This window comes from Xyrauchen texanus, chromosome 3 (assembly GCF_025860055.1).
Source record: "Xyrauchen texanus isolate HMW12.3.18 chromosome 3, RBS_HiC_50CHRs, whole genome shotgun sequence".
In the NCBI taxonomy this organism is placed as follows: Eukaryota; Metazoa; Chordata; class Actinopteri; order Cypriniformes; family Catostomidae; genus Xyrauchen; species Xyrauchen texanus.
The window spans coordinates 5,165,382-5,193,248 of NC_068278.1; the positions used below are offsets into that span (position 1 = coordinate 5,165,382).

At 37.0% G+C, this 27,867-nt stretch overlaps 1 protein-coding gene across 1 annotated transcript in view; it reads right to left on the reverse strand.

Annotated features, from left to right (window-relative positions):
• Positions 1–1,723: 1,723 nt before the first annotated feature.
• The window catches only part of eif2b1 (eukaryotic translation initiation factor 2B, subunit 1 alpha), a 37,467-nt gene continuing 11,323 nt past the window's right edge, over positions 1,724–27,867 (reverse strand). The window contains exons 4-9 of the mRNA XM_052103592.1: positions 20,727–20,843; positions 20,507–20,619; positions 12,110–12,178; positions 9,901–9,976; positions 9,689–9,814; positions 1,724–1,988 (exon numbers count right to left, since the gene is read on the reverse strand). Of these exons, the coding sequence (XP_051959552.1) occupies positions 1,833–1,988; positions 9,689–9,814; positions 9,901–9,976; positions 12,110–12,178; positions 20,507–20,619; positions 20,727–20,843 (657 nt within the window). The 3' untranslated portion in view covers positions 1,724–1,832. The remainder of the gene's footprint in view (positions 1,989–9,688; positions 9,815–9,900; positions 9,977–12,109; positions 12,179–20,506; positions 20,620–20,726; positions 20,844–27,867) is intronic.

Consider the following 27,867-nt stretch of genomic DNA (forward strand, 5'->3'; position numbering starts at 1 on the left):
ATTTAGAAATGTTGAAGTCCCCTCGCACCTGTATGTGAATCTAAACCTTGCAGTAATTATTTATCATAAGCATGCAGCCTGTTTTATTCAGTTATGTGCTGAATGGAAAGACAAACCATTGATGAGACCCGCATCATGACACTTTTAGCATGTAAATGGGTAATGTATTGAGAATAAAGTAAGTAAACTCACCCGCTTCGCAACGACATTAAAAGTTCTATAATATTTTTTTTATTAAAACAGACCCTTGATATAGAGTGTTAAATTGAATAATAAAATAACAGGGAATTAGAGATTGTAAAATAAATAATTTATAATAAGCTCAGCCTTTATTCAGTTTTTTAATGCCTGACAGAAAAGTATCTACCTTTGTAGAGCAATACAAGGTAATTGCAGAATAGTCCCATTAGTCACATATACACTTTAGAAAATAACTATTTCTGGGCTTAAAAGATACAAAAAACAAATCAATGCGGAACATTGTATCTCAAAAGGAATACAATGTGGCCCCCTATGCACTACTTAAAGCCCGATGTGGCCCCTATACCAAAATAGTTGCTCACCCCTGAGATAGACTGTAAGGTGCGTAAGAAGTGCCCGACAAGCCACATCTATGGCAAGTGCTACAGGATGTGTGGGGTGAAATGTCACCTGCGTATCTGGACAAACTGACAGCTAGAATGCCAAGGATCTGCAAAGTTGTCATTGCTGCACCAAAACCTCCACCGCCTGCCATTCCTCATACATACAAACCACATACCCCCAACTTTTTTGCCTTATTATACTTTATTATACTATAACTTATTACGTTTGTTCTTGCCTCATATTTCTGGAGATAATTTATCACCCAGTGAGGCATACAGTATACGATTTAAAAATGGTGTTTTAAAATTAAATATTTTTTTTAAACTACTACCACTGTTTCCATCTCATCTGTACATGTGTTTATGTATTTTAAGTATACATTTGAATGCTTTTTATTTGTTGTATAAACTACATTGATAAGTTGTGTAAAGTTGTCTTTGGTTGTTTTATATAAATGACAAGCCAAAGCACATCAGTTAAATCAGGGGTCAGCAACCTTTTTGACATGGAGTAAAAAAATATATATTTTTCCAGGTAAATGGCTGTGTGCTGTGTCTGTTGGGTATACTGCAGTCTTGTCACATTTTAACTTTTTGTTTAGCCTCCCATTCACCTCATGAAAACACACTGCGTAATCACGATGAAGGATTACGTCAAGATGTAGATTGGAATGCAGGTGCAGAATGTATAACAGTTGCTGGCGTGGATTGTCCCTCCACGTGCCATTGGTTTCCAACCCCTGAATTAAATGGTTTGTAGTAGCATGTTACAGAATTGTTAGATTTTTTTAAATTATGTTTAATGCAGTGTACTGAGGAACAAAGTAGGAAGAATGCTATCATATTTTAAAGTAATTATGGATGAAGCAATTCAGGATCAACATCGTTAAGTCCAGGAGTGTCCCAATGTACAATCAAAAGTCATATGCACACTCGCAGTCTTCATGTCTAATTGCACACTGTGGACACACACCGGAAATATGTAAGACAAGGAAGTAAGGTAGGTCCAAAACCACAAGCGTGGGTATTGGGACAGGGCATTTTTGTCTAATGGAATTTCTTATCATATGCCACTCCCAAGACGTCTTTTCCTGGGGTTCTCCTACAATAAAATGACAAATTAATTAAGAAAGCGGAGGCACTACAGTCTGTTTTCAAAGAAATGTATTTCTTTATTCACTGAAAGCAGCAAATAGACATACACGTTCTATGGCATTCAAATGTTCTTAAGCAGAACAGTCAAGCACATCATAAGTAGAGTTTGATGAGCTCATCGCTGACAGCAGAGGGGGTCAGCACACCCAGGTCAGTGAAAAGTAATGTAATAAGGGAAGGGGGGGTGTAGTCAATCATGGGGTGCTCTTGACTGAGATCTTCCATTGTTTTCAGGATATCTGCTTTATACTGCGAGAGAAAAAGAAAAACACAAGGTTGAAAATGAAATCAACATAAATATGTTTCATATCACAAACCAAACCAGGTCAAATGTAAATTTTTGCTGCACAAATAAGCAAAAACAAAAGGGTATATACTTATTATTTTTCACAAATGCAATTATTTCAGGTAAAAAGTTCATTGACATCACATGATGGCACTTGCATACTGTACTGACTGGACTCATACACAAATCTCAGTGATTTAAGGGTTTGTCCAAATGATTGCGGCTTAACACTCCCAAGCCCAGCTCTACTTAAACAATTACCAATATATAATTTGCCACCACTGTAAAAGTACTCCTATAATATTTAGGGTGAAAAATTACAGGAGAATTTTAATAATTACGTATTTCAACAATTACATATTGAATATACAGAAAGGTATGGATTGGATCTAATTTCTCATTTGATTTTTATTAGATTATTTTAATTTATTTTTCTCATTTTTAACAAATCTGATAAAGCATCTTCTAGTCACTAAAAAGATCACTGACTACAGCCAGTTCCATTATATTTCAGGGATGTTTTTTCCAGATTCATCCGGAATTCTGGATTGTCTGACCTAAAAATATGATCCATGTTAATCATGTAAATACGTAAAAAAATTATATATAAAAAGGGTGAACCATTTCAGTGCTTCCAAGTCTGCTTATCTTACATGCAAGCTTCCGCTTAGCGGTCCAGACAAATGTATGCACATTTAGAGAAATATTGGTGAATTCTTATGTTTACTTAACATTTCTTTAAAAAGAGTGTCCCCATTGAAAGTTTTCGCAGTCCGGTTATAACGTTCATCAACGTTTATGTGTGCATATATCATGTGTATCTGACCATGAGCACAATTACACAACATTGCCCCAGCCATAATTCGTGGTTGCAAAAGTAGGACCAAAGGACTTTCTTTTTTGTTTATGTTAACAATAATAATGTTTGAGAAAGACAAGAGAACATATGAGAAACATATACATTTTTGTATAGAATTTTGTCAAAACATCATTGCTTTTTGAGTTTATAAGTGCCACATCTATAAGGTTGCTGTGTTTCAGTGCTGAGTCATGTCCGTAACGTTTTAGAGGTAACGTTTTTATCACACAAAAAAAATGAAAGCAAATGAAATGAACAAAACTAACTTGTCTATGATGAACAAATGATCTCCCTTGTTTACTTTAAATACCCATAACAATTCTTTACGAATGCTTCATATAATTTAAAATAATATGGATATCAATGAGAGAATCATAATCCTTCACTGCTCGTTCTTTTACTCGTATTGAGTACTTTATATGTGAAGTTGAAAATATGGCTGCAACTAAATTAACCAATTACTCTTCAAATAATTCTTTAAAAAATATATTATTTACAGAAAATTATTTCCTGTCCTCTATTACAATGTATTTATTAAAAAACATAAATAATTGTATGCTATAATATACAAAATATTGATGCATGCAACACTGTTGTTTATTTTCCTTGTCAGTGCTGAAAAGCAGTTTGAGAGGTTTGACTGCCTCAATAGCGCTTTAAAGTAGAAAATTCTCACTCGAATTCAAACAGGTCACATTTCGCAGAGCAGATCAGAGGTGTTTCTGCGGTGGATTTTGCAACATGTACGTGAAACCAGGCTTAAATCGCCTTGAGATGAATAGTCAATCGTTAAATTTGATTCAGCATCACGAAATTTTGCATGGGCGGCCGCTGCAAAAATTGAAATGCAGGATTATTTTTTATTTTATTAAACCGCACATTTTAATCAAAATAATTGTGTTGCCTTTCTCTGTTGCGACCGGTTAGATTGATGCGGATGCAGGCATACTCGCTCATTGAAACGACTCAATTGTGGTAAAGACAAACAGTTTTGCGAGATGGAAATACATGCCTAAAATAACAGTATTATGTAAGTTATGCGCTGGAGAGCAACAACTCTCAAGCGCATCAAACAGCCCAAGCCCTCCGTCAACACACATGATGCAGCAACCTGTCCACATTAATCTTTGTTGTGATTCTCTTTGAAGCGTTTCAAATAAATTGCTCCCGTGCGCTGGACAACTGGTCATGTTTTTTCTGCTTCAACATGTCACCACAATTTTACAAGGAGTTTTATCAAGCAAGTACATTTTTTACTACTGAAAATTGATATCACTGGAGTAGCTTTTCCTGCCATTGCTATTTTCGGCCAAAAGAGAGGGAAAAAAAGGCAAACATTTTAACAGAAAGAATTATTTTGAAATCCAGTAAAAAGCAGTTTTATGTGAAAAAAGGTCAACAGTGGCTGATATATTTGTGCATATAACAAAAAAGGAGGTTTTTGCAAATTTAGTTCACTGTTTTTATGCTATTGCGCTTGTTCACGTGGACACACTCACAGAGGTGCGTGCGTTTCATCTCTGCAGCTGACAAACGACAGACAAGTTCTTAATTTCCAATGGAGAGTCACAGCATGTAGTCCAACCAACTCCGGATGTTTTCTAAACCGATTTGAGCTTCGGCTGCATTTAAACAGTGATGGGTAGTACAAATAGCGAAGCTATTTGCTTAACTACATTTTTCAGTAGTGATGTTGTAGCTTCACTAGTTTTTAAATCAAATACCTTTTCAGTAGTGGAGCTATATTTTTGATTAGGTAGCGCATAGCTTTGACAAAAGCTACACCGCTACATTACACATCACAACGGTGTTTACAGATTTGAATCAGAAATAAAGATGTCCAACTCACAAATGAATCGCTCATCTGAGTCGGTTCTTTACAATGAATTGGTCACACATTAGAGCAAAGCGGTCTGAATCGGTTCACAATTCAAACTGAAAGCTCACGCGCATGCTGCTGAATCATTTGGTTCATGCTCTCACTTGCTAACGGAATATTTAAAAATACGGAAAATAAAGATAACGCTGGTTGCAGTGGATCTACAAAATCAATGGAACCAAACCTGCAAATGCGTCCTATCGTTTTGCCAGGGATGAAGAAGGTCTTTAATAAGTTCACCATGTGTACAGCTTGAATGGCACTGCAGGTAAAGATTTTACCACCAAAAGAGTATTGAAACACTTTGTAGTCTTCACAAAAGCACATTTAAAAAGTATCATGGCATTACCATGTTTTTTTGGACATGTACAATTACCTGGAAGCACTATGTAAATACAGTGGTATACGAATAAGGTATCATATAGTGAAGTACCATAAGGCCCTTTCCCACCTACAGTCCTACAACTTTTCTTGATTATATAGATGAGAACTCCGATGAGGAACGCAACGCCCGGGGAGACCTTTCCCCAGTTTCATTCACATACCAGTTACCACATGTAGGGACATCATCTAGTATTGACGATTTTTCTTCTGATGTGGCTGGAACACGTGATTTAATATCAACAACACCGACGGAGGATGCCAGGATCGGAGTTACATTTTTGTTAGGGCTGTTTTATGGCACTTTTCCACTGCACATTACAGTTCCACTGGCCTCAACTCTACTTGCTTTACTTTTCTGAGCTTGCATTTCCATTGCAGTTTAGTGCCACCTCAATGTGGGGGGGATTAGGCTGATCGTCATAGCTGTGCTGCCTCTACTGCCGTGACATCATCTTAAACACGTCACAAACTGACCAAAACAATAACACGACCGCTAGCTGTTAGCTACTTGCTCATTGTGTTGCATGGTGATTTTACACAAGTGTAATTGGCCTGGTTGTTTTAGAAGCAAGCTTCCAGTAGCTGGTCTATAAATAGCAACTAAATAAATAGTATAGAGTTAACTTAACATGCCTCCATTATGGATCAAAACCAGTCCAGGGCACTCTCCCTCCCATTGCTCAATGGTTTAGATAGTGGCCATTTTGTCAAACCACTTCCACTTTTCCTCGATTGTTCTGTAGTCACTTTTATTTATTTTTTTACATTTCCCTACACTGTTGGTGGTAGCCGTGTGCGGCCAACAGCTGAGACACTTCCTGAGAGACTTTTTCATTTCACTCATCGCTAACGAGTTGACCGTCTGCACCTCGTTTATTGACCATGGCGTGGTTTTGCGCACAGACATTTCTTTTTACACAATTCTAAAGTCGCATGAGCAATGATACTGCTATCGCTGTTACTAACTTTAAAACTAGCGGGTTGATGTCACATGTCGGAAATCCAGTGACCCTGGTAGTGAGGATTGTCCCCGACCAATCAGTGATCTGCAGGATTTTTACGTAAAATTTAGTATCGGCTCGCTTGGAACCTCGACCAAGGTAGTACTAAAAAAAGTATCAGGTACCAGGTACTATCCACAGTGGAAAACCCCAAAAAAGCAAGCAGAGTCGAGTGGAGTTGTACCATGCAGTGGAAAAGCCCCATTACATGAGCTTTGGGTTCATCTGAAAATGTAGGCAGCTGCATTAATTGAAATGGTTTAACGACTGCATTTTTGAATTAATGGAACACTAAAGAAAACTGGGCTCTGAACAGTTTAAAAAGCACTTTATTCATCCTACCTCCTTATACAGTGCACAGAATGCAGCATTTTCCCATTTTCAGGAATGTCTTCAGTTTACAGTTTTAACTGGGCACGAGAGTGGTGTGTGTGGAGCTCTGAGCTGCTGCAGCCGCAATGAGAAAGGGGGGGGGGGGGTTAGACTACCATGTGTTGAAAGCACTATAAACCTATTGATCAGCACAATCTTTTACCAAAAAGGCTTTTATTACTGTACTGAAATTCTCATTTATTGACTTAAAAAATACGTCTTGATGCAAGTTACCACACAGTAACAGGCACGCAATACTTCCGACATGTAAACTAGAGTTAAACGTCTCTCGTCCAATCAGATTTGAGGACCGGAACTAACTGTGGTATGTATATATATATATATATATATATATATATATATATATATATATATATATATATATATATATATAAACATAAGCAGATGAGAAGAGACTTGGTTGACCAAGTTTTGATTGGTCAGTTGGTCGCAGGAAAAACAAAAACACGCAGGAAACCGACGAACAACGGTATTACCGCTGGTTGGATCCTAGGTGGTACTATGGGGTCAATTACGTTAAGCAGGGTTAGGGTTAAGCCTACACAATAAAGCAAGAAACCTTGATTTTATTTTATATTTATTTTAGCAAAAAATTCAACTGAGACTGGAAAAAAAATTAAGTGCAATTAAAATGTGTGTTGTTCAACTTTTGAAAGATGGCTTTACAACAGTTGTGAAAGGCAACATAACTTTAGAAACTAACCTACTTAATTTGTGCATTGTCAACCAGACATGTATGTAGTTGTCTGGGAAAATACATGTGAATAAATTCGTTTTGTTCCCTCCTTAACGTATATATATATATATATATATATATATATATATATATATATGTGTGTGTGTATATATATATATATATATATATATATATATATATATATATATATACACACACACACACATATACATATATATATATATATATATATATATATATATATATATATATATGTATATATATGTATATATATATATATATATATATATATATATATATATACACACACACACACACATATATCGCAATATCAATTACATCAGCAACCCATGAGGGATCGGTGAATATTCTTGCTTTAGAGATTTTGCACAGATATTTATAACTAAAAACGTACATTTCTAAATTCAAATTGCACTCCAAACATAATGAAAAAGCAATCCAAATAATGAAGTGATAAAAAAAAATAACATATACACTACCGTTCAAAGTTTGGGGTCACTTGCCTGCAATGTTTCTCATGATCTAAAAAAAAAATTTGATCTGAAGGCATATGCTTAAATGTATGAAATGAGTTTTGTAGACAAAAATATAATTGTGCCAACATATTAATTAATTTAATTACAAAACGAAACTGTTTAAAAAAAAAAGTTTTTGAAATGGATGACTTGGACCGAATATTTAAGAAAAGCAGCCACAAAGTGCCTAGCATGTAGATGGGAACTCCTTCAATACGGTTTAAAAAGCATCCCAGGGTGATACCTCAAGAAGTTGGTTGAGAAAATGCCAAGAGTACATTTCTGCAAAATCTAGGGAAAAGTGGCCACTTTGAAGATGCTAAAATATAACATAGTTTTGATTAATTTTTGAGTTTTTTAGTCACAATATAAATTCAATATTTCCATTTATATTATAATTGTGATGACTTTACTATTATTCTAAAATGTAAAAAAATAAAAATAAAAAAATAATAATAAAAAAAAAGAACGAACGAGTAAGAGACTCTAAAAATTTGAAATGTAGTGTATAAAAGTAACTACCTTTCCAATTCCGTCAGGCAAGTATCGGTCTAAACATAGAGGTGGAAAATTACTTACACAAATGAAGACATAAAAACAATTATAAATGTAAAAATAATAATTATAATGATGATAATCACTGAAATATAAATTATGGTTTGAGGTGAACATGTTTTTGTATTATTTAATGTTTTAAATCACAGATGTTTAGGCTGCAAAGTTGTGTCACAATGATCTGCTCTGTGGAAATAAAGCGAACTGAACTCAAAGCACCTCCTGAGCTGAGATGTCTGACAGAAACAAAGAAAGAGTGTGAACCTTTTAGATGCACGTGTTCCATGAGACTGCACGCCTCTGTATCAGCGTGTCATATATGAGCATAGACGGCTTTTCTGTCAGTGTGCTCCAAAATAGGTTTTTTTTTTATTAAAACTTTATTAATATTATACTTTTTCATTAATTTCATGAATTTAATGAATCTGAATTGAAAAACTACAAATCAATAAAATTATCACACTTTTATAGATTGGACAAAAAAATATATTATAACAATATTAAATATATTATTCTTTAACAATCAAATTTAACAGATATATATTTTTTTTTACCGACTATCCAATAAATGTAATGTTCTAGAAAGCTCTAATGATATGCAAAACAGCAGTCAAGTATTGACTGCTAAATTGCTAAACACATAGAAAATTGGACTGCTTTCTATTTAAGAAAAAGTGTCAGGGTTCTCTTCAAGAACAAAAGTTGCTCAGATTTCTGGCAGGAGAGTTCTTCTCATCAAGAACATGAGATGCTGCATTGAATAGTCTCTCGCTCTCTCTCTCTGTGCTGGTGCTTGGGCAGATAAATACCTGCATGCAATCCACGCAAGCAATGGAAAGCGATCTTTGTTCATGCACCAGTAGTCACAAGGATTGTCGTGTTCGCAATAAGAGCGTGAATCGATCAACTGTGTTCCGCAACTGCTTTCGGGTCCTTGAATAACGTATAACGTGCGTGGAAGGTCACCCGGTGGACTTTCTGGTGCCCTCCTAGGGAGTTGGTGCCCTACGCAGACTGCGTAGTATGCGTATAGGGAGCGGCGGTACTGCTTTGAAGTATTTCCACACTGCTGACATCAGCCTTTGCTTGGTAGCGCCATGATAATGATTAGACTGATCGAGAGTGAAACTTGTGCACCGAGTGGCGGGGAGGCATTATATATCGGCTCATATTTTCTGCCTTTTTCCCTCTTTCGGCCAAACAAAAAAAATTCAATTTTCGGTGGCTGAAATTGCAATGCATCCCTAATATATATATATATATATATATATATATATATATATATATATATATATATATATATATATATACTTACATAAATATATGCAAAAGTGTAAATTAGTTTTAAAACTAGCTTACCTTAAATCTATCGGGTACATCTTGTTGGTTTAGAGGGTAGAGTCGCACAAACTTAAAACTTTCTGCCACCACATAAAATGGTTTATTGTGTGCCTTGGAGCACACTGCCATCTGATAAGTACCAATCTGAGAAATACATATAACATTACATGTAACTTTTATTTAACAAACACAACTGCAAATATCAAGAGAGCAAACAAGTGTTTTCTGACCTTGTTGATGATACCACCACTTTCCACAACACCCTCAGCACCAACAATAACCAGGTCTACTTTCTCCATGATGTACCTGAAAACACAACATTTGTAAACAAATGTTTATATAAAGCAAAATTAAGGCTTAACTTTAACTCAAAGTCATACACTAACTGGTGCATTCAGGAATTTACATAACATTCCCACAACTTTCACATAGTAATAAAGACAACTGCCTAAACTCTTATGTTACACAGTAACTCTGCAGTAGCATATTAGACTGTCCTAACTTCTGAGTTGTCTAAATGTGACTGTAATGCCATAATGCCATATATAACAGCATAGCAATGCAAAACAAGGCAAGTTTATTTATATAGCACGTTTCATACACAATGGTGCTTTACATAAAAATGTTATGAAATAAGAAAAGTAATCAAACACATTTTTAAAAAGTTACAATTATTAAAATGAATGAAAAAGAAAAAGAAAACCGTAATAAAATGATGCAGTGCAATCAGTAAGTGCAGCACAATGCACAGCTAAACAGATGTGTGATTAGTCTGGATTTGAATCTGGCTACTGTTGAAGCACAACTGAACTCTTCAGGATACTGGTTTCAGCTCCATAACAGCTAAACACAGTTTCACCTTGTTTTAAGTGAATGTATTTCTACCTGTCGTAATACCAATGATCTAATAGGTCTGTTAGGTTTATATTAAACAATCATATCTGCAATTAATTTAGGTCCTACGCCATTGAGTGATTAATAAACTAGTAATAGTACTTTAAAATCAATTCTAAATATAACTGGAAGCAAACGCAAAGACATGAGGATTGGAGTAATATGCTCGGATTTTTTGGTTCTGGTGAGAATCCTGGCAGCAGCCATCTGAGGTGCAGGTGTCTAATGGTCTTGAGAAGGGCGGTGAGCAGTCTATTGCAGTAGTCCACCCTACTGGTGATGAATGCATGAACAAGTTTCTCTAAGTCTTGGCAAAACATCTAATTCTTGCTATATATTTTAGATGATAGTAGGCTGATTTATTTATTGCTTTGATGTGACTACTGAAATTAAAGGTGGGGTATGTGATTTTCTTTTTTGACCATTTTTTCAAAATAACTTGAAATCCTATTCCTAACCCACTTACTGGCTGTAAATTAGAAGCACTGAAATGAAAATTAAGCAATTTAATCATCTGTGGAACGGGCAGGACTCGAAAAACTCCAGCCAATCATTTTCAAGACCATCTAGAATCATTGGACAGAAAATGTGTCAATCAAACGGTCGTACCATGCCCCCCTCCCCCCACCACCCTGGCGCGCGTGTCCCGTTCGATGCGCATACTCAAAGCTCGTGACCCAGTAACAGGAAGCGATTGTATTTATGTATGGAGAATAGAGCTTTTATAGTGCTAGTGGGGTTGTTCCACATTTCTATGAATCCTGTTTTGAATAGAAGACCGCTGTACAGACGCCAGGGCTGGCTATGTTCTTTTTTTTTTACAGTTATGAGAAAATCAGCTCTACACCTTTCAAGAGTGGTATGCGACCCCCTCCTCCTGCTGTGTCAACAATTTGCTCTGAAAAATTGTCTGACAGGTGAATGCACTGTTTGACTAGTGAGTCTAGAACACTGCTAGAACACTGCGCATCTGAGTTTTCGCTCGTGCATGATTGCGCGTCCATGTTTTTCGAATGGGTGGAGTCAGGGCCAGCGTTGGAGGAGAGAAGGTAGGACCTTATGAGTTGTGTATTTTCAAAATCTGCCGGCCGTTTTGCAAATCACATACCCCACCTTTAAGGTCTGACCCCAAAATGACACCAAGATTCCTGATTAGAGTTTTTATCTTTAGACCCCTGGAGAAAAGGTATGTGTTCAACTTGGGAATTTCGCCTTTGTTGCCAAATACGATGACCTCTGTCTAGTCGTTGTTTAACTGAAGGCACATCCAACTATTGATTTCATCAATGCACTGGCACAGACAGTCTACTGGGCTGTAGTCATTTGGCAATAGGTCTAGGTAAATCTGGGTATTGTCTGCATAGCTATGGTATGCAATTTGGCTATTTTTCATAATTTGGCCTAGTGGGAGCATATATAATTATAGATATTACAGTTTTATCTTCTGTTAATGCCTGATCTTCTGTAAAGCTGCTTTGAAACGATGTGTGTCGTGAAAGGTGACAACACATCGAAATTAAATCAGAAAAAAATTACTTGACTTACCCGACTGCAGCATCAAGCACTACTGTGACAGGTATGTTGAGGCTGCGTAGTTTCTGAGCCATAAGTTCACTTAGTGGAAAAAATAAAACCCACAAAACAAATGTAATATTGTAGACAATGCACAAATACAAACCAGCCAACACTGTATACAAGCATACTTCAGGAGACATTGAATAATGAATACATGTGCATTTAGTAACAAAGTTCCTATCCATGTTCAAATTCAGTTTTACTGGCATCAACATATTAACAACAAACTTGTGACTTGAAGATAATGTTTTAATAATGCACTTTCAACTCAATTCCACATACATGGTCAAATTGCAATAGTCAGTCTAACTTTTCACTAACAGAGAGCACTTTCATTCAACCAAGTTGCTATACTGAGTGAAGCAAAAATAGATCTACCAACATAGTTGTGTGGTGGCCTGAGTCAACCCATGATTCCTGAATTTTATGCATTTACATTTACACATTTGGCAGACGCTTTTATCCAAAGCGACTTACAGAGCCCTTATTACAGGGACAATCCCCCCAGAGCAACCTGGAGTTAAGTGCCTTGCTCAAGGACACAATGGTGGTGGCAGTGGGGATCGAACCAACGACCTTCTGATTACAAGTTATGCGCTTAACCCACTACGCCACCACCACTCCAATAGCAATAGCAGAATAGATAACTTACTGACTCTCTCTAGCTATGCTTGATGGCTGGCTGTTTGGTGAACAAGTACTATAAAGCTAGTAACATGTATTGCAGTTTTAAATATAGCATACTCAGACATCTGTTTAAGATTTTATATTTAATTTTAAGGTAACAATGAATACCCATTTACAACCTAGCTGCAACACCTTGACAAAGCAAGAACAAACCAAATTCTTAATCTGCTCAGTCTCCAGATCACAATCCCATAGAATTTGTATAGAATGAATATCATGGGTGAGAAAATCAAAGCTACCCAAATGTATTCAACATTACTGGCAGAGGAGCCAGAAGGAAGGCTACAGTGTATTAGGGTTGCAGTGGTATACCGGTTTCACGGTATACCACGGTTTGAAAATCTACGGTTATCATACCATGTACATTTGCTTATCTACGGTATTTAGAAAAAAATGCAACTGGACGGAGAATCTCACGAGGGTGCGCTCCTCCTTGTCTGCCTGTCAGACTCATCAACTTGCGTCTCTCACACACACACAAATGCAGCAGAGAAAATGTCAGAGAGAAGTGAGGCAAGGGGGTCTGACATGAGTGTGTGTGTGTGAGTTAAAGCAGTGTTTCTCAACTGGTCTATTCGGACTGGGTCAAGGACAGCAGGGAAAGAGCAATGCCATGGTTCTCCAATTGAAGATATTTCAGCGCCCCCCTAAGCGTTTACATGCTTAGGGTTGCCAGATAAGAGACGCAACATCCCCAGTTTGAGATTTATACTTGCGCAAATTGGAAATATTCCACCTCATGTTATACTTTGTGCAATCTGGCAACCATGCATGTGCGCTATTTCTGTCTCTCGCTTTCCCCTTTGAACAAATTTAGTAGAGATGCACCGATGCACCGATCGACCGACCAGGGACCGGAATTAGCTGATTTTAACAGGCGTGCCTGTTATCTGTCAACATTTGGGTACACAAATCCGGGAGAGGGGAAGTGGGGTGCTGGATGGCAGAGGCAGGCTAAATACTATACAAATTGTGCCGTTTTGATTTAAAGTGCCGAGTAATGTAATTTTTCCCACCGTGTCCGATACTAAAATCAGTGCCGCACACATTGTAAAAGGCGTGGGCATTGTCGATATGGCTTCGGGATATGAAATTCAATTCTTCCATCCAGCTGTTATTAAATGTACATGTATATTTAGTTTTTTTCACCGGAGCACCAGCTGAGTCTTCCTCTCCCATCTACCAGTGATGCTTGATTTAACATCCCGCGTCTACTGCCTGCGCAGATATCAACAGCGCAAATGGGTTGTAGGTTGCCAGATTGTGGTCATAAATGATTTGTAATGTGTATGATGTGTTGATTGTGTGAGTGTGATATGGTTACAAGCCGTTCCCGAAGCATTGCTCAGTTTTACAACTGATATTTTTACATCTAAAGTAAGTTGAGCGTATTGGACACTTCCGTTTTTCAGATCTTTGGAATTGTTTTGTTAGACGAGTAATAAAGAGTAATAAATTGTCTTTGTAATAAAGACAAAATAGTGGGAAATGACATCTGTTATATAAAGCAACTCATTTGCAGTTAATTGTTATTTCTATCTCTTTCCAGTCACAGAGCACTCTATTTTGAGAGTTAAGTGAGAGAAGATCCTGTAACTTAGTGCAGTTTGGGGGACATTGTAATGTTTAATGATTTATTTTATTATGAAAATAAAAATTTTGCATTGAAGAAAGGTAGATTTTGTTTGTATATGTGGTCAATAATAGTTCTTAGAAAGAAAATCGGAAAAAAACGGTATTGGCAGGTCACACTTGCAAAAAATCGGAAATCGAAATCGGCCAAGAAAATTGCAATCGGTGCATCTCTAAAATTTAGCGATCTATTGTGCAATATTCTGCTCAAGGAAAAGTGTTATACAGCTACTCTGTGTCCATTCTTGAGGCTGCTTGTGATGTTTGGTGCTACTAATTTTGCAGGTAAACCTTCTCAGTGATTAAATTAAATATAACAGTAGATCTCGGCATCATCGACATGCGAGCAAAAGCAAGCAAGAGACGAATATGTATATGTATTTTTTATTTGTGCAATTTAGAAATGTTGAAGTCCCTTCGCACCTGTATGTTAATCTAACTCTTGCAGTAATCATTTATCATAGTCATGCAGCCGGTGTTATTCAGTTGTGTGCTGAAAGTCAAACCATCGAGGAGACCCGCATCATGACCCTTTTAGCACACGCCCGCTTTGCAAAAAACATTAAAATTTATATAAATTAAAAAAATATAAATATTATTAAAACAGACCTCTGAAGTAGAGAGTGTTAAATTGAATAATAAATTAACAGGGAAGTAGAGATGGTAAAATAAATGTATAAGCTCAGCCTTTATTCAGTTTTTTAATGCCTGATAGAAAAGTATCTCCATTTGTTGAGTAATACAATATTTTAGGCAATTGCAGAATAGTCTCACTAGTCACAGAAAATTTAAAAATCATAAAATTGAGTGCACAACTAGTTCTGGTTTTAAAAGATAAAAAAACCAAACCAATGCAGAACATTGTATCCCTATGCACTACTTAAAGCCCGATGTGGCTCCTTAACCAAAATAGTTGCCCACCCCTGAGCTAAAGGCTTCTCATCTGCACTTCCGCATGAGTGCAACTATTATTTAAGACTAGCACACTGACCAAACCATGGTAATAAGGAGCCTTTCCTTCTGTGTAATATGTGTATAAATATGTAATATTAGGTAACAAACAATAATAATGTGCTCATATATGTAAATATTCTCTTCAATTATTAAAAGGGGGGAGAGAAAACTTCCTGACGTCAACAACTAAAATAATGTCACTTGATGCATGTCTTGTACTTGAAAACCATGAACAAAACTATGCAACATAAAAGGAAATGCAACCCAGGATACATTAAATACAGGTTATGTTTAATCTATGTCAGGTCACCACTTGATTTCCAATGTAAAATTTGTCCTGAAGCAAAACCAGTTGAGAACCACTGAGTTAAAGGTACAGACAGGAGCAGTCGTGCACCTACAGTACATGTTAATTATCATAGGACATTACTTCAAAAGCTCACACAGCTGATGTTATTTTTCATTTAGTAGTTAATTTAACATACTATGCTAACATGTAAACTAACATGCTTTAGTTATATTAGATGTTACAGTTACATGCAATTTTATCATGTTTATAATTCGATTTATTATTATAATTCTGTTAGCTTTCTAAATGTTTCTATTTATTTTATTTTCAAAAGGGAGATGTGGCAGCGGGGGCGTGGTCAAGCGCCCGTCCGGAAGAGAAAAGCGGTAAGGGCGCTTACACCTGAGCTAAATTATGTCTAACACCTGTCTCTAATTTCAGTGAGCACGGGGAGAGCGGCATAAAAAGGCAGCGAGAGGGCCTCCAGGGAGAGAGAGAGATGACAAGCGAACTCAGTGCGCTGATATTTGTATTGTGTGTGATAGTGGTAGATTGTAAGAAACAACGGGAATTAAAAGCTTACCTTGTGGTGAAGACTTGTTTCCTGTCCTCCTTCATGTGAGAAGTGTTACACTGGTGCCGAAACCCGGGAATTTAAAGGAAGCATGGAAAGTGGTCGCCCCATAGAGTCCTCCCAGCTGGCAGAAGTCCTCCAGTCCCTCGCGACGTTGTATCAAGGCCACCAGCAATCCCTGCTTCCTTTAAATTCCCGGGTTTCGGTTAATTTAGCTCAGGTGTAAGCGCCCTTACCGCTTTTCTCTCCCGGACGGGCGCTTGACCACGCCCCCGCTGCCACAGGAGAAGTTTTTTTTTTTTTTTTTTACACATACTTCAATATAATAAATGGTTTCAAGTTTCAATTATAATAAAGTGTTTGCTCAAAATAAATAAATAAAATAATTCTTCTGTTTTCACTGATAATAGTAATTGTGTAATACCGTATACCGTGATATTTTCTGTGACAGTTATCATACCGTGAAAATCTCATACTGTTGCAACCCTACAGTGTATTTAATTTAAGACTTTTTAAAGACCTTTTTAAGACCAACTAAAAAAAATTTAAGGAATCAATGCGTGCGTGTCATTTTTAAAAATGAGGGATCATAAAAATTGCATTTTGTTTTTATTTAGTACTGTCCAGAAGAAGCTATTTGACAACACATCCTCACATATATTCCACATGACAAAAAAGTAACTGAATTTACACACATGATTCTGTTCAGAAGTTTATATTAACTTGGTTTCTAATATGGTGAGCTGCTTTCTCAATGATCAATGCCTGTTTGTGTAATAATTGTTCATGAATCCCTGTTTTGTCCTGAGCAGTGAAGAAGAAAAAAAACCCAACAACAGTAAAATTATTTGGTTTCTCAACATATTCTGCACATTTGAGTTCTTCCCAACAGTGGATATATATGAGGTCCAGATTTTGACAATTAAGGGACTAATACACAACTATTACAAAAGGTGCAAACAATTATTGATGCTCAAGAAGGCAATATAAGAAGAACCAAGGGGTGAATATTTTTGACCAGTATGATTTGTGTAAATAAGAGTCAATTTTGTGTTATGTAGCTTTTGAAGGGCAGTACTACATAAATATAATCTCTTATAGGCTATTTGTATACATCCTGAAAGGGGTGTGGAAACTTATAAAAACAAAAGGGTTATGCAAACTTCTGCAATTAACTGTATAGGCTATATAGTTTGTGAAAATGTATATTTTATTTTAGATTTAGTTTTTTCAAGATTTAACCACATTTTAGCTTTTTTTTTTTAAAGTACAAATTCCATGTAGCCTATCCTATCCATATGATGTAATATTGCATGTGTAATTGTGAAATGACTTCACAAAAATTCACAACATTGTAACCAAAAATTCAAAATACAACCCCCACATCTGAACATATAAATGCTAGTTCAATGTAAAAAGTGCAGTGTAGCGGTCTAAATGTGACATTGTCTGATTTACCTCCATGCTCGTGGGGAAATGAACATTACAGAAAAATACTCGCTTACATATTCACATGCTGCAGGAAGAAATGGATCGGCTTATTTCAGGGAATTTTTTTATTGGTGCATTTCTACGTGTGCTGACTGACAATACGACAGCATATGATGTCATTGCCATGGTATCCAGATACATTTCAGCAGATTTGCAAAAAGACTAGAATGAAAGTATTGGCAAATCAACGTGCAACGCTTCGAAATTGCTTCTCTTCTCTGCAAACAATACCAAAGACAATAGCGAGAAGGAAAATGTGTACATCAAATGTAAGTAGAAAAAAATTCAGTGAGTCTACCATCTGAAACCATGACATAATTACAATATTTAGAGAATTGTCAGGACACCAGGACACCTCTTCAAAACGGGATATCTGGACTTAAACGCAATGAGAAAACAATCCCTCATACAACATTGAATGCCATGACCTAATGAATTTAAGACTTGTTGCTCCAATTTAAGACCTTTTTAAAACCTTATTTTGCTGAAGGGCGAATTAAGACTTTTTAAGACCCGCGGAAACCATGATATATTACATTGTGTCCAAACCAGGTGTGACAAGTTTCAAGCAACAAGCAGTTTGTGTTTCCACAATGTAATGCTGTGCGACACCACTCAATCAAAGCCAAAGAGAACATATTTAATGTTTACATTTTAGTTATGTGGTGTAGGATTTTGGACCAATAAAAAGTTTCATTGTGGGAGTGGGGGATACCCAGAGCAACACAGCAAAAAAAGAAGCCGAGCAACTGACAAAATGTCCTGTCATTTAAAGCAGTTGCAGCTGGTTAGAATAAAAAAAATCAGATAACATGGAAGAGTTTCTATTGCTTGACACATTATTGCATCCCACCTGGTTAGGGTATGGTACTAAACATTTTGCTAAAATATTGAACACAAAATTTGCAATTTATCTTAAACTGACATTAGTGGTGATAAAAAATGTATTTATTGCTTGCTGTGTATTATACGGCATTGCAGGATTATATGTTGATAACATACAGGTAACCCCCTTAACGGCCACAGACATTTATTATTTACTGTACATATTTACAATGGAATACAAATTATTTTTCTGTCAGACTAAACATTTACTAATAGCACCAGTTATGTATTAATATAATTTAAAATATACTGGATATTGCTTTGGATGAAAAAGTGTGAATGATTTTGTGCTGAGTGAACTTTTAACAGGTTGTCATCCTTTGTTTTTGTAATTTTATAGAAACACACACAAAAAACTAATACTCCTGTTCCACAAAAAAAAAAAAAACAACTCAATATCCATCTGAAGAACTGAAAACAAAATCTTTTTTTAATGTTCTTAAACATTACTGTAATTACTGTTACAAATCTATGACAGTGTTTTAGTACCAAATAAAAATTAAATATTGAGAATAAAGTTGTAACCTTACAGGAAAAATGTTGTAATGTAATAAGATATTACTCACTGTCTTTTTTCAGTGCTGTTTGTTTTGAATAAACCTGCCAGTCTGAAATTCTCATCTGCTCTCTGGTATTCTTTACAATACTTAACAGGTTCTTTCTCCTTTATAAATAAAATGTTCTACTCTGTGCTGATTTACCAAAGACCAATTAGGATTTCTTTGTTGGTAAATCCTGTCTTAAAATATGATTTAACTCAAGGGTCTTCAACAGGGTGTGGAATCGCAGGGGGGTCTGCAAATTATTGTTTGATCCACCATTGGCACTTGTAATAATTATTCACATACATGTCAGCGATAGAAGTACGTATTTTTGTATTTGTTTAGTTAAAAGTCCACTTAGACATTTTTTCTCACATCAGATCATCATATCAGAAGGCTGTCTGTCTGTCTGTCTATCCATCTATTATTTTGAGGGGATATGGAAAATTAAAAAATGTCAAAAGGTTGCAGACCTCTTCTGTACATCATTTAATATTTATTTTAATGGCTTTGCAATGTTAACATCATATGAATGTAAAGTATGTTCATACATTAATATGGCACCATAATGTTTTATAGGCATAAAAACACACAACTTTATACAAAATGTAACAGGGGTCCCTGCTCCATTTCTCTACCCACCAATGGGTCCTTGACCTAGAAATGGTTGCAGACCCCTGATTTTACTTAAATTTACAGCCGTTTCTCGCTACAGCTGCTTTCTCAGCAGCCTGTTTATATTGTGATATTTCTACTTTTTCATGCAACATTACATATTTAATCACTGTGGAGCAGAGGGGGGCGGGGCCGGGTCGGAATATCGAGTGTCCGGTCCCCAATCGGCCTGATGAGGCGAGCGAGGCATAAAGGCGGCCGGTGACGATGGTTCGAGAGAGAGAGAATTACGGGCATGTCCGGTGAGTGTGTTTGTTTAATATTTATGTATTTTGGTTTGAGTTTAATTAAATTATGATTTATATTGACAAGCCGGTTCTTGCCTCCTCCTTTCCCATCATTAACCCCCTTACAATCACCTAATTTTAAGAGTTTATTCTCATAACAGGATTTTATTCTCAAAACATTACTATTTCAAACTAATGATGCTTTTTTTTTGGACTATATTTTGGTTAAAAGCCTATAATTAGAATTATTCTAAAAAAAAATATTCTGAAACTCTTATTGACACTACGTGGCACCAGTGTTGTACTAATCTGAACAATCGGTGACAATCGGAAATTCCAGGTAGTTTCATTGCAAGGCCTCTATAGAAAATTAATAGCATCAGATACTCAAGCAGTATAATGAAGACTTACCCTGCTGAATCTGGTTGCGATTCAGTGACATAAACTGTAAAACGTTTGTTATCAGCTGCAGCATTTTCCAGAACCTTTAACACCACTCTAGATGAGGAGTGTGTCAGGATTTTCTGCAAATGGAAAGCAGATACAAAAGGATTAAAGTAAATAAATGCTCCTCATGTCTCCAAAATAAGACTTCAAGATGGAATCATTTAGGAACTACTAGTATACTTACAGCTCCATCTTTGACAAAGGTGTGACAAAGTTTAGCCACTTTACCCCTAGAGAGGGATATTTTCTTTAAGAAGAGTTCACCTCTCTCTATCATCACATTTTTACACTGTGAAAGATCCTGTGAAAAAAGGGAGTGACAATTTTAAGCACTACTAACAATCTTTTCTAAAGGTGCAGCCACTCTACACTTCTCGATTAAACAATTCACTTTTATTCCAATGTATCCAAAAGCGGGGACACCAGAAATGCAAGCTCATCTGAGAAATATTGCATTCTGCTGTGCACAAAAGTTCAAGTGGTGAAGTCTGGCCAACCAGTATTTATGTCAAGACAACGTGTGACCAATAGAAGATCGAAATGTCACACATAGATCTCTTGTCTTAATACAAATAATACATATTTTTTAAGCTGCATTTTTATTGTTGCAGGAAAGTAGACAGTATAGTTTAACATTATAATATTATTTGCTATTTGTTATTTATTTGCAGTGTCTGAAATAATTTTGCCAACTCAAAGTGTAGTGTGACCATCCCTTTAAATACTATAAGTATTCTTCAAAATAACAGTTTACCCATTTCAACTACTAACTTCCCGTAGCAGTTATGACAAACAAGTCACACAGACTACTTTTAATATACCTTTGGGCTTTTTAAGGTTAAAAAAAAGTATCAACTATCCCAATTATCTGCCATTGTATTCATTTTCTTTTTTGTGTGTGTTTTGCATAAGAAACAAAGTCATATTGGTTTGGAACTATTCCTTCTGACTGGTTTAACTTTACACTACCAATTAAGTTGGTTAACTTAATTGGTAGGTAGTGTAAGTTAAACCAGTCAGAAGTTAAACCAGTCAGAAGTTGGAAAACATTTTCAACGTTTTAGAAACTATGTTCTAACAAAATCATTTAAAAAATTTTACATTTTTGTTTGTTCAAAGTAGCCACACTTTGCCTAGATTACAGCTCTGCCCACTCAACCAACCAACATCATGACGTATGCACCTGGTATGCTTTTCAACCAGTATTGAGTTCTCATGTGTGTTGGTCACTCCTTGGCAGCTCTTTCTTCACTATCTAGTCTCACCTCATCCATTTAAACTTGTATACATTAAAAATGTAGTTTTGTAAAGAAATTCATACATGGGCAAAATTGTATGTGTCCGAATGTTTATTTTAAAGATAAAAAAAAAAAAACTACAATTCTTGAGAACATAAATAAAGTCGGGTGTGTCCCCATGATGTTTCGATTAAACAATAACTAAATCTCTTGAACGTGTGCATTTTATTCATTGAGCTGCCTCATGATTGACTGATTAGACATTTCCATCAACAAGCAGGTGTACTACATATATTTTATACCATATACTTTAAAATGTATATTAGTTTAGCAACAATACCAAACGTGATTGTTTGCACTTGTTTTTAGCAAACACAAAGATGCTGAACCTAAAAACAGCCAGTAAACAATGTGTGGGCCTCCAATTTGCTTTTAAATAGGGCTGATACAGATTTCCAGATAAGATTCCAATTCCATTTACATTCATCTGGATCAGAGTTTCCACAAAAAATATTTGGTGCTGTCCAACGTGTCGGGAAATGATAGTTTTCCAGACATGTTGGAAAAAATCCGGTCATCTCATTTCGGTGTTTATTTTGCACTGCAGTTGGACTATGCGTAACAATGCGATATAGGCTAATAATAACACAATCAAGTCAAATAGAAGATAAACAGGGTTGCTGCAGAGTTTTTAAAATCAACTTTAAGACTTTCTAAGACCTTTTTAAAGACCTGAACAAATAAAATGTATAGTGTATGCCCATACAGAACAAACCCCCACAATCTCAAAATAAATCGCTTGTCACAGATTATTTTAATGAAACAGTCTGGGGAACATATTCAACAAGGACTTAGAAATTGTAACACTGCTTATCAGCAAAACAAGTTATATGCATGTTTAAAATACGGTTCGCGAGATAGAGAATTACGGGCATGTCAGTCATGTGTGTGTTTATGTGTTTTGGTTTTGAGTTTAATTAAATATTATTTATATTGACAAGCCGGTTCTCGCCTCCTGCTTGCCCATCTTAACCCCCTTACATTGGTGCCAAAAAACCGGGAGGGAGGAGGGATGCCCGTTGCAGAGTCCTCGACACTACCGTCCACACAGGGGAGCGCCGCTACCATCTGCCGGGTGACGGAGTAACCCGACCGCCCGGACGCGGAGAATGGCCACCGTCCGCGGGGCGAGTGGGGACTGGATTCCCCGACCTCCTGGAGCGATGGAGCCGCTGCCAGGGGCGGAGGAGTGCCCTGCCGTCCCCCAGGAGGGGTCGAGGTTAGACCACCGTCCATGAGGGGAGGAGGGAAGTAACTCCCTGATCGCCTGGAGTGGTAGGGCCGCTGCCAGGGGCAGAGGAATGTCCCCAGGTGCCGCCAGAAAAGCGGAGGGGCGTTCTGTCCGCTGGGGGTCGCGGTTTGACTCCGGTTCGCCCGGAGAATAGCGGCTGTCGTCCGCCAGAGAGTGTGGAGTAGTGTTCGAGGACTACGTGACGGTACATCAGAGAACCGGTGAGTGAGCTTCTCTCTCTCTCCTCTCTCTCTCTCTGTCGCATCGTGTTGGCCTTTTCCCTTGCCTATTTTTTGTTGTTGTTGTTTTCCCCTCCTGTCTCCTCCCAGGTCGAGTAAGGCAGGGATGACCTGAAGGGGAGCAAAGCACACCCCTCCCCAGGGAAAGAGGGGGAGGGATGTAGGTCATACCGGTGGCACCCTGGCCTGAGGTAACGCCGGGAGGAGTGTGGAGCGGAGGGGGTCAGGGCCGGGCTAGAAGCTACATTTTAGCTCTAATTATTAAAGTTCTATCATAAAAAATAACGTTTCTTAAAAGTTCATTCAAAATCTTTAAAACTGTGATATGTTAAAGAGAGGCTGATGAGATTTAGAATGCCCCAGAGTTTTCAGATCATTCCTACGCCCTTGTATGAATTGCAATATAAACCTTGCATACTCGTGGGGGAAAGAAGAGCCTGTTATGATTACTACTCATTAATTCATATAAGAAAACAAGGGAGAAATAGATTAAGCTACTTTAACAATGAAAAACATCTTGAAAAGATGTTGTGCAGTTTTTTGCACGTCAGACAAATAAAAAAAACCCGTAACTGAATTTTGATCACCTTCCAACAGTAGAAATTGGAGCCAAAAGACGACCACTGTGGCTCTAAGCTGTTGAGCTGCGGAGCCATTTAGTTCAGCGTTCTCAGGACAGAAGTTTATATTTAAGATTTTAAAAATGAATGTTGTTATTTGATTAGTATCAAAAACATTTTGTTATTCGATTAGTATCTAAATCATTTTACTGTTTTGTTACTTGCTTTGTTTATCATCATCTACACTTTTACTTATATCTTTGTGATGAGGAGGAGGAGGGCAGGTCCGGGCCGTGACTATGCACGCCCTGCCCCCAATCGGTCTAATCAGCCGAGGAGAGGGATAAATGCAGCCAGATGCGGCAGTTTGCGAAAGAGACACACACAGCTGCCGTGTGTTTTTATGTTTGTGTTTTTTAAGGTTTCATTAAAGGTTCCCGCCTCCTCCACGCCCATTTTAAACCCTGTTACAATCTTTTAATTTGATTATTGAAGAGTTTTATACACACATTAATGATATTTGAAATTATTGTACACATTAAATAGCCCAAATTTAAGAGGTGATATGCTGTGATATGACTAATGCGATTTCAATTGAAGAATTGAAATAAATTTTATATCAAAGCATTATCACAATGCGGTTATGGCCGTATATCAGAACAGCTGTGATTCGGCCATAGGTATTGCTTTCAAACAACAGTTCGAACAAGTGAATAAATAGTCTGAGCCTCAGAGGGCATGGACCGCCCAGAGTCCGTGCTCTAACGAAGCACACAGCACAAAAAATTGGAAAACGCTTTCTCGAACCACTCAGCACAAACCTTGGGGCACAGAAGTAGGTATGTCAAATCATTTGTAAATTAACAAATTAATCTTTATTGCATCTTTCAGAATATCATAGACAAAGGAACATTTTAAAATTGTATTTATGTACTCCGTTCATTAGACAGCCATTGTACGCACAGGATAAAAAAAGTGTTGCACTGAAATTATTTGGAAGTCTAAATAATTAATTTGAAACATTTGAAACCCTGTCTTGCCAAAGCATCATTATTTCTTTAATTCAATTCCGTAATAGTTTATAACTTGACTCTACAAGGTTACATACAATTTCCATTTTTGCCAGTATTCATGCATTATTAGAATTTTGAGAAGACAAACTTCTGTACATATTGGCAAAAGTTTCAGCACCTTTGGAACAGACATCTCCCGTAACAAAGCACTTACGTTCTACTTAATAACGAGTGATCTACATGCTGGTTTGGGAAACTTTTGTTACTCCATCGTAAAATAACCAACAACATAGAAGGTTATTTATTTTATTAAATGTAAGAAATATGATATAGTGTTTCTTCAAGAAACGCATCTTTCTCCGCAGGAAGCTGAAAAAATTGGGAAGATGTTTTCTTTAGTGCTGGCTCAAATAAGTGCAGGGGAGTCATTACATTGATAAGTAAGCATCTACAATTCAAAGGTCTCATACAGGTTAAAGATAAATTAGGAATAGTCATTATTGTTTTAGCAGAAATTCAGGGGCAAAGGTTGATTTTGGCTAATATTTATGCACCTAACGATGATGATCAGGGCTTTTTTATAGCTCTTGAAGGGATGTTGCAAGTCAATGGCACCCCTCATGATATAATATTGGGAGGAGACTTTAATCTTTTAATGGACTCAGTTAGTCCTTGTCCTTGATAATAGTGAAGCAAAAGTGTGTAAGCCACCCTAGAGCAGTAGTTTTTCGAGCGATGTAGGCAGGTGGGCTTCATTACATTTATCTATGATTGGGAAGGTTTAAGTTATTAAAATGAATTGTATTCCAAAATTCAACTACCTTCTACAGTCTCTCCCTATAGATGTCCCGCTCTTTTATTTCAAGCAATTTGATAGCATAGCAAAGTCCTTCATTTGGAAAGGTATACGTCCCAGATCACATTTCAGTAAATTGCATAGGCCGATTGACAACGGTGGGCTAGGCCAAACCAAGATTTTGTTTTATTATTATGTATTAGGTCTTAGACATTTGGCTCACCGGTTGCTCCCACATGAGAGAGCCCCTCCCTGGTTTTGTATTGAACAGGAAGTTCTTGCCCCTATTTCGCCATTACAAAGCCTTTCTATCAAACTTCCCGGAGAAGTTAAGTTACACCCCGTAATCTCGCATTTGCACTAGGTATGGACAAAAGTGTTCAGAATGTTTATTTCAGACATTTATTTAAATGTAGCCTCGAGCATATTGCTGAACCCAAAATTATGTATTAACAAGTCCCCTTTCTGCTGGACAGAGTGGATTGAGAGGGAGGTTAATATGCTCGGTGACCTATATGAGAGTGGAGTGTTGAGATCCTTTGAAAATATGGTTCAGCATATTGGGATTCCCAGATCTCAGTTCTACAGGTTTTTACAGCTGCACCACCAGCTCTGTACTATTTTTGGGAGAAGCATACACCCCCATAAAGTGGCAGATACTCTGGAAGTAGTGATTACTGCTTATGAAAAAGGCCATGAGGCATCAGTGTATTACTCTCTGCTAATTCAGAGTCTGGGGGATGGAGCTTCATCTTTTCTCAAGAGATTATGGGAGAAAGCTCTAAACTAGGTATTAGAGGGAGTGTGGGCTAGGATTCTAAAAAATGTCAAGTCTGCAACTAAAGATGCAAGGGTTCACCTTATGCAATTCAAGATTTAACATTGATTCTATTGGACCCCCTTTAGATTGTAAAGGCTTGGTCTTAAAGGCACACCCACCTGCAAGAGATCCCAATCAGAAGATGGAGACACAACACATGTTTTTTGGTGGTGTGTTAAGATCCAAGAATTTTGGTTGAATTGGGCACTCAAATATAATTTTGACCCAGACTCTGTATTTTAGGGATGGCACAGTCATCAATATAGGGGATAAACACACAAAAACACGGTCCTAACCAGTGTTATGATCGGCAGACAAATGTTGTATGTGTGTGTGTGTCTGTGTGGGAGTGTCTATAATCGTGACCACAGGGATGTTGTTGAGGGTCAGGGTGGGGTTGGGGATTGGGAGGGGTAATAGTGTGGGTTAAATTCAATAGCTGTTGTTTCTGTGTATATATTTTTTGCTTTTCCTTGTTATCTAAATGAAGCAATAAAACAAAGCCTACATATCTTACACTGTGTATCAAACCACATCATTTCGTAATTCATGTAATTTTAACTGCAGTGTCTTCAGTCATTTTTACACATTCATAAATCGTGGGTTATGTTTTGTGCATACCTATAAACGTGTCTTAATGCATCTCACCCCTTTCTCTCCTCGTTGAAGCCAATTGACTCACATGCCGAACTGAACAAATGTCTTGCCTCCTCTTGTCATTCAGCAGATTCTCATTCACAAAAATAGATGACCGAGTCATTTATTTTGTTCATGAACGAGTTTACCACTACATTCAGTTAGTTCATTTAATGAGACGTCTCAACTTGCTCAGACTCAAACGACCGAATAAACTGGTTCAGCGAAGGGGTGTATTCATTCAGTGGGTCTAACCAATGATATGCTCACAGCCCACACTCAAATGCTATTGGCTCACACTATCATGTCTTTACAGGCATGAAAAGCAGTAGAGCTCATTGGCTTCAAAAGCAAGACATGACATTGAATGAGAAATCTGAGTCAGCGTTTGAACAAGAACAATTTGTTCACTTAAAAGATTCATTCAACAAGAGATTAGTTAATGAATAGTCCTCTTAATGCTATTTCTAAAAACAAGTCCAGATGGGACTTGTGACAGAAATCAAGTACTTTGCAGCCTGTGTAAGGCACAATGTAATTACCACAGAATCTTAAGTCAAGTCTTAACTATCATGAAAATGCAGAATGAGACTTTTTTGCAAGCACTTTTCATGTGGAGTTCAAAGCAGTTGACTCCCTGACAAGAATCATGAATACGGCTTCACGACTGCTGTAGCAAAGCAGATAGCCACAGTCTGCTGAGGATGAGTTTAAGAGATTTAATGTGCATTG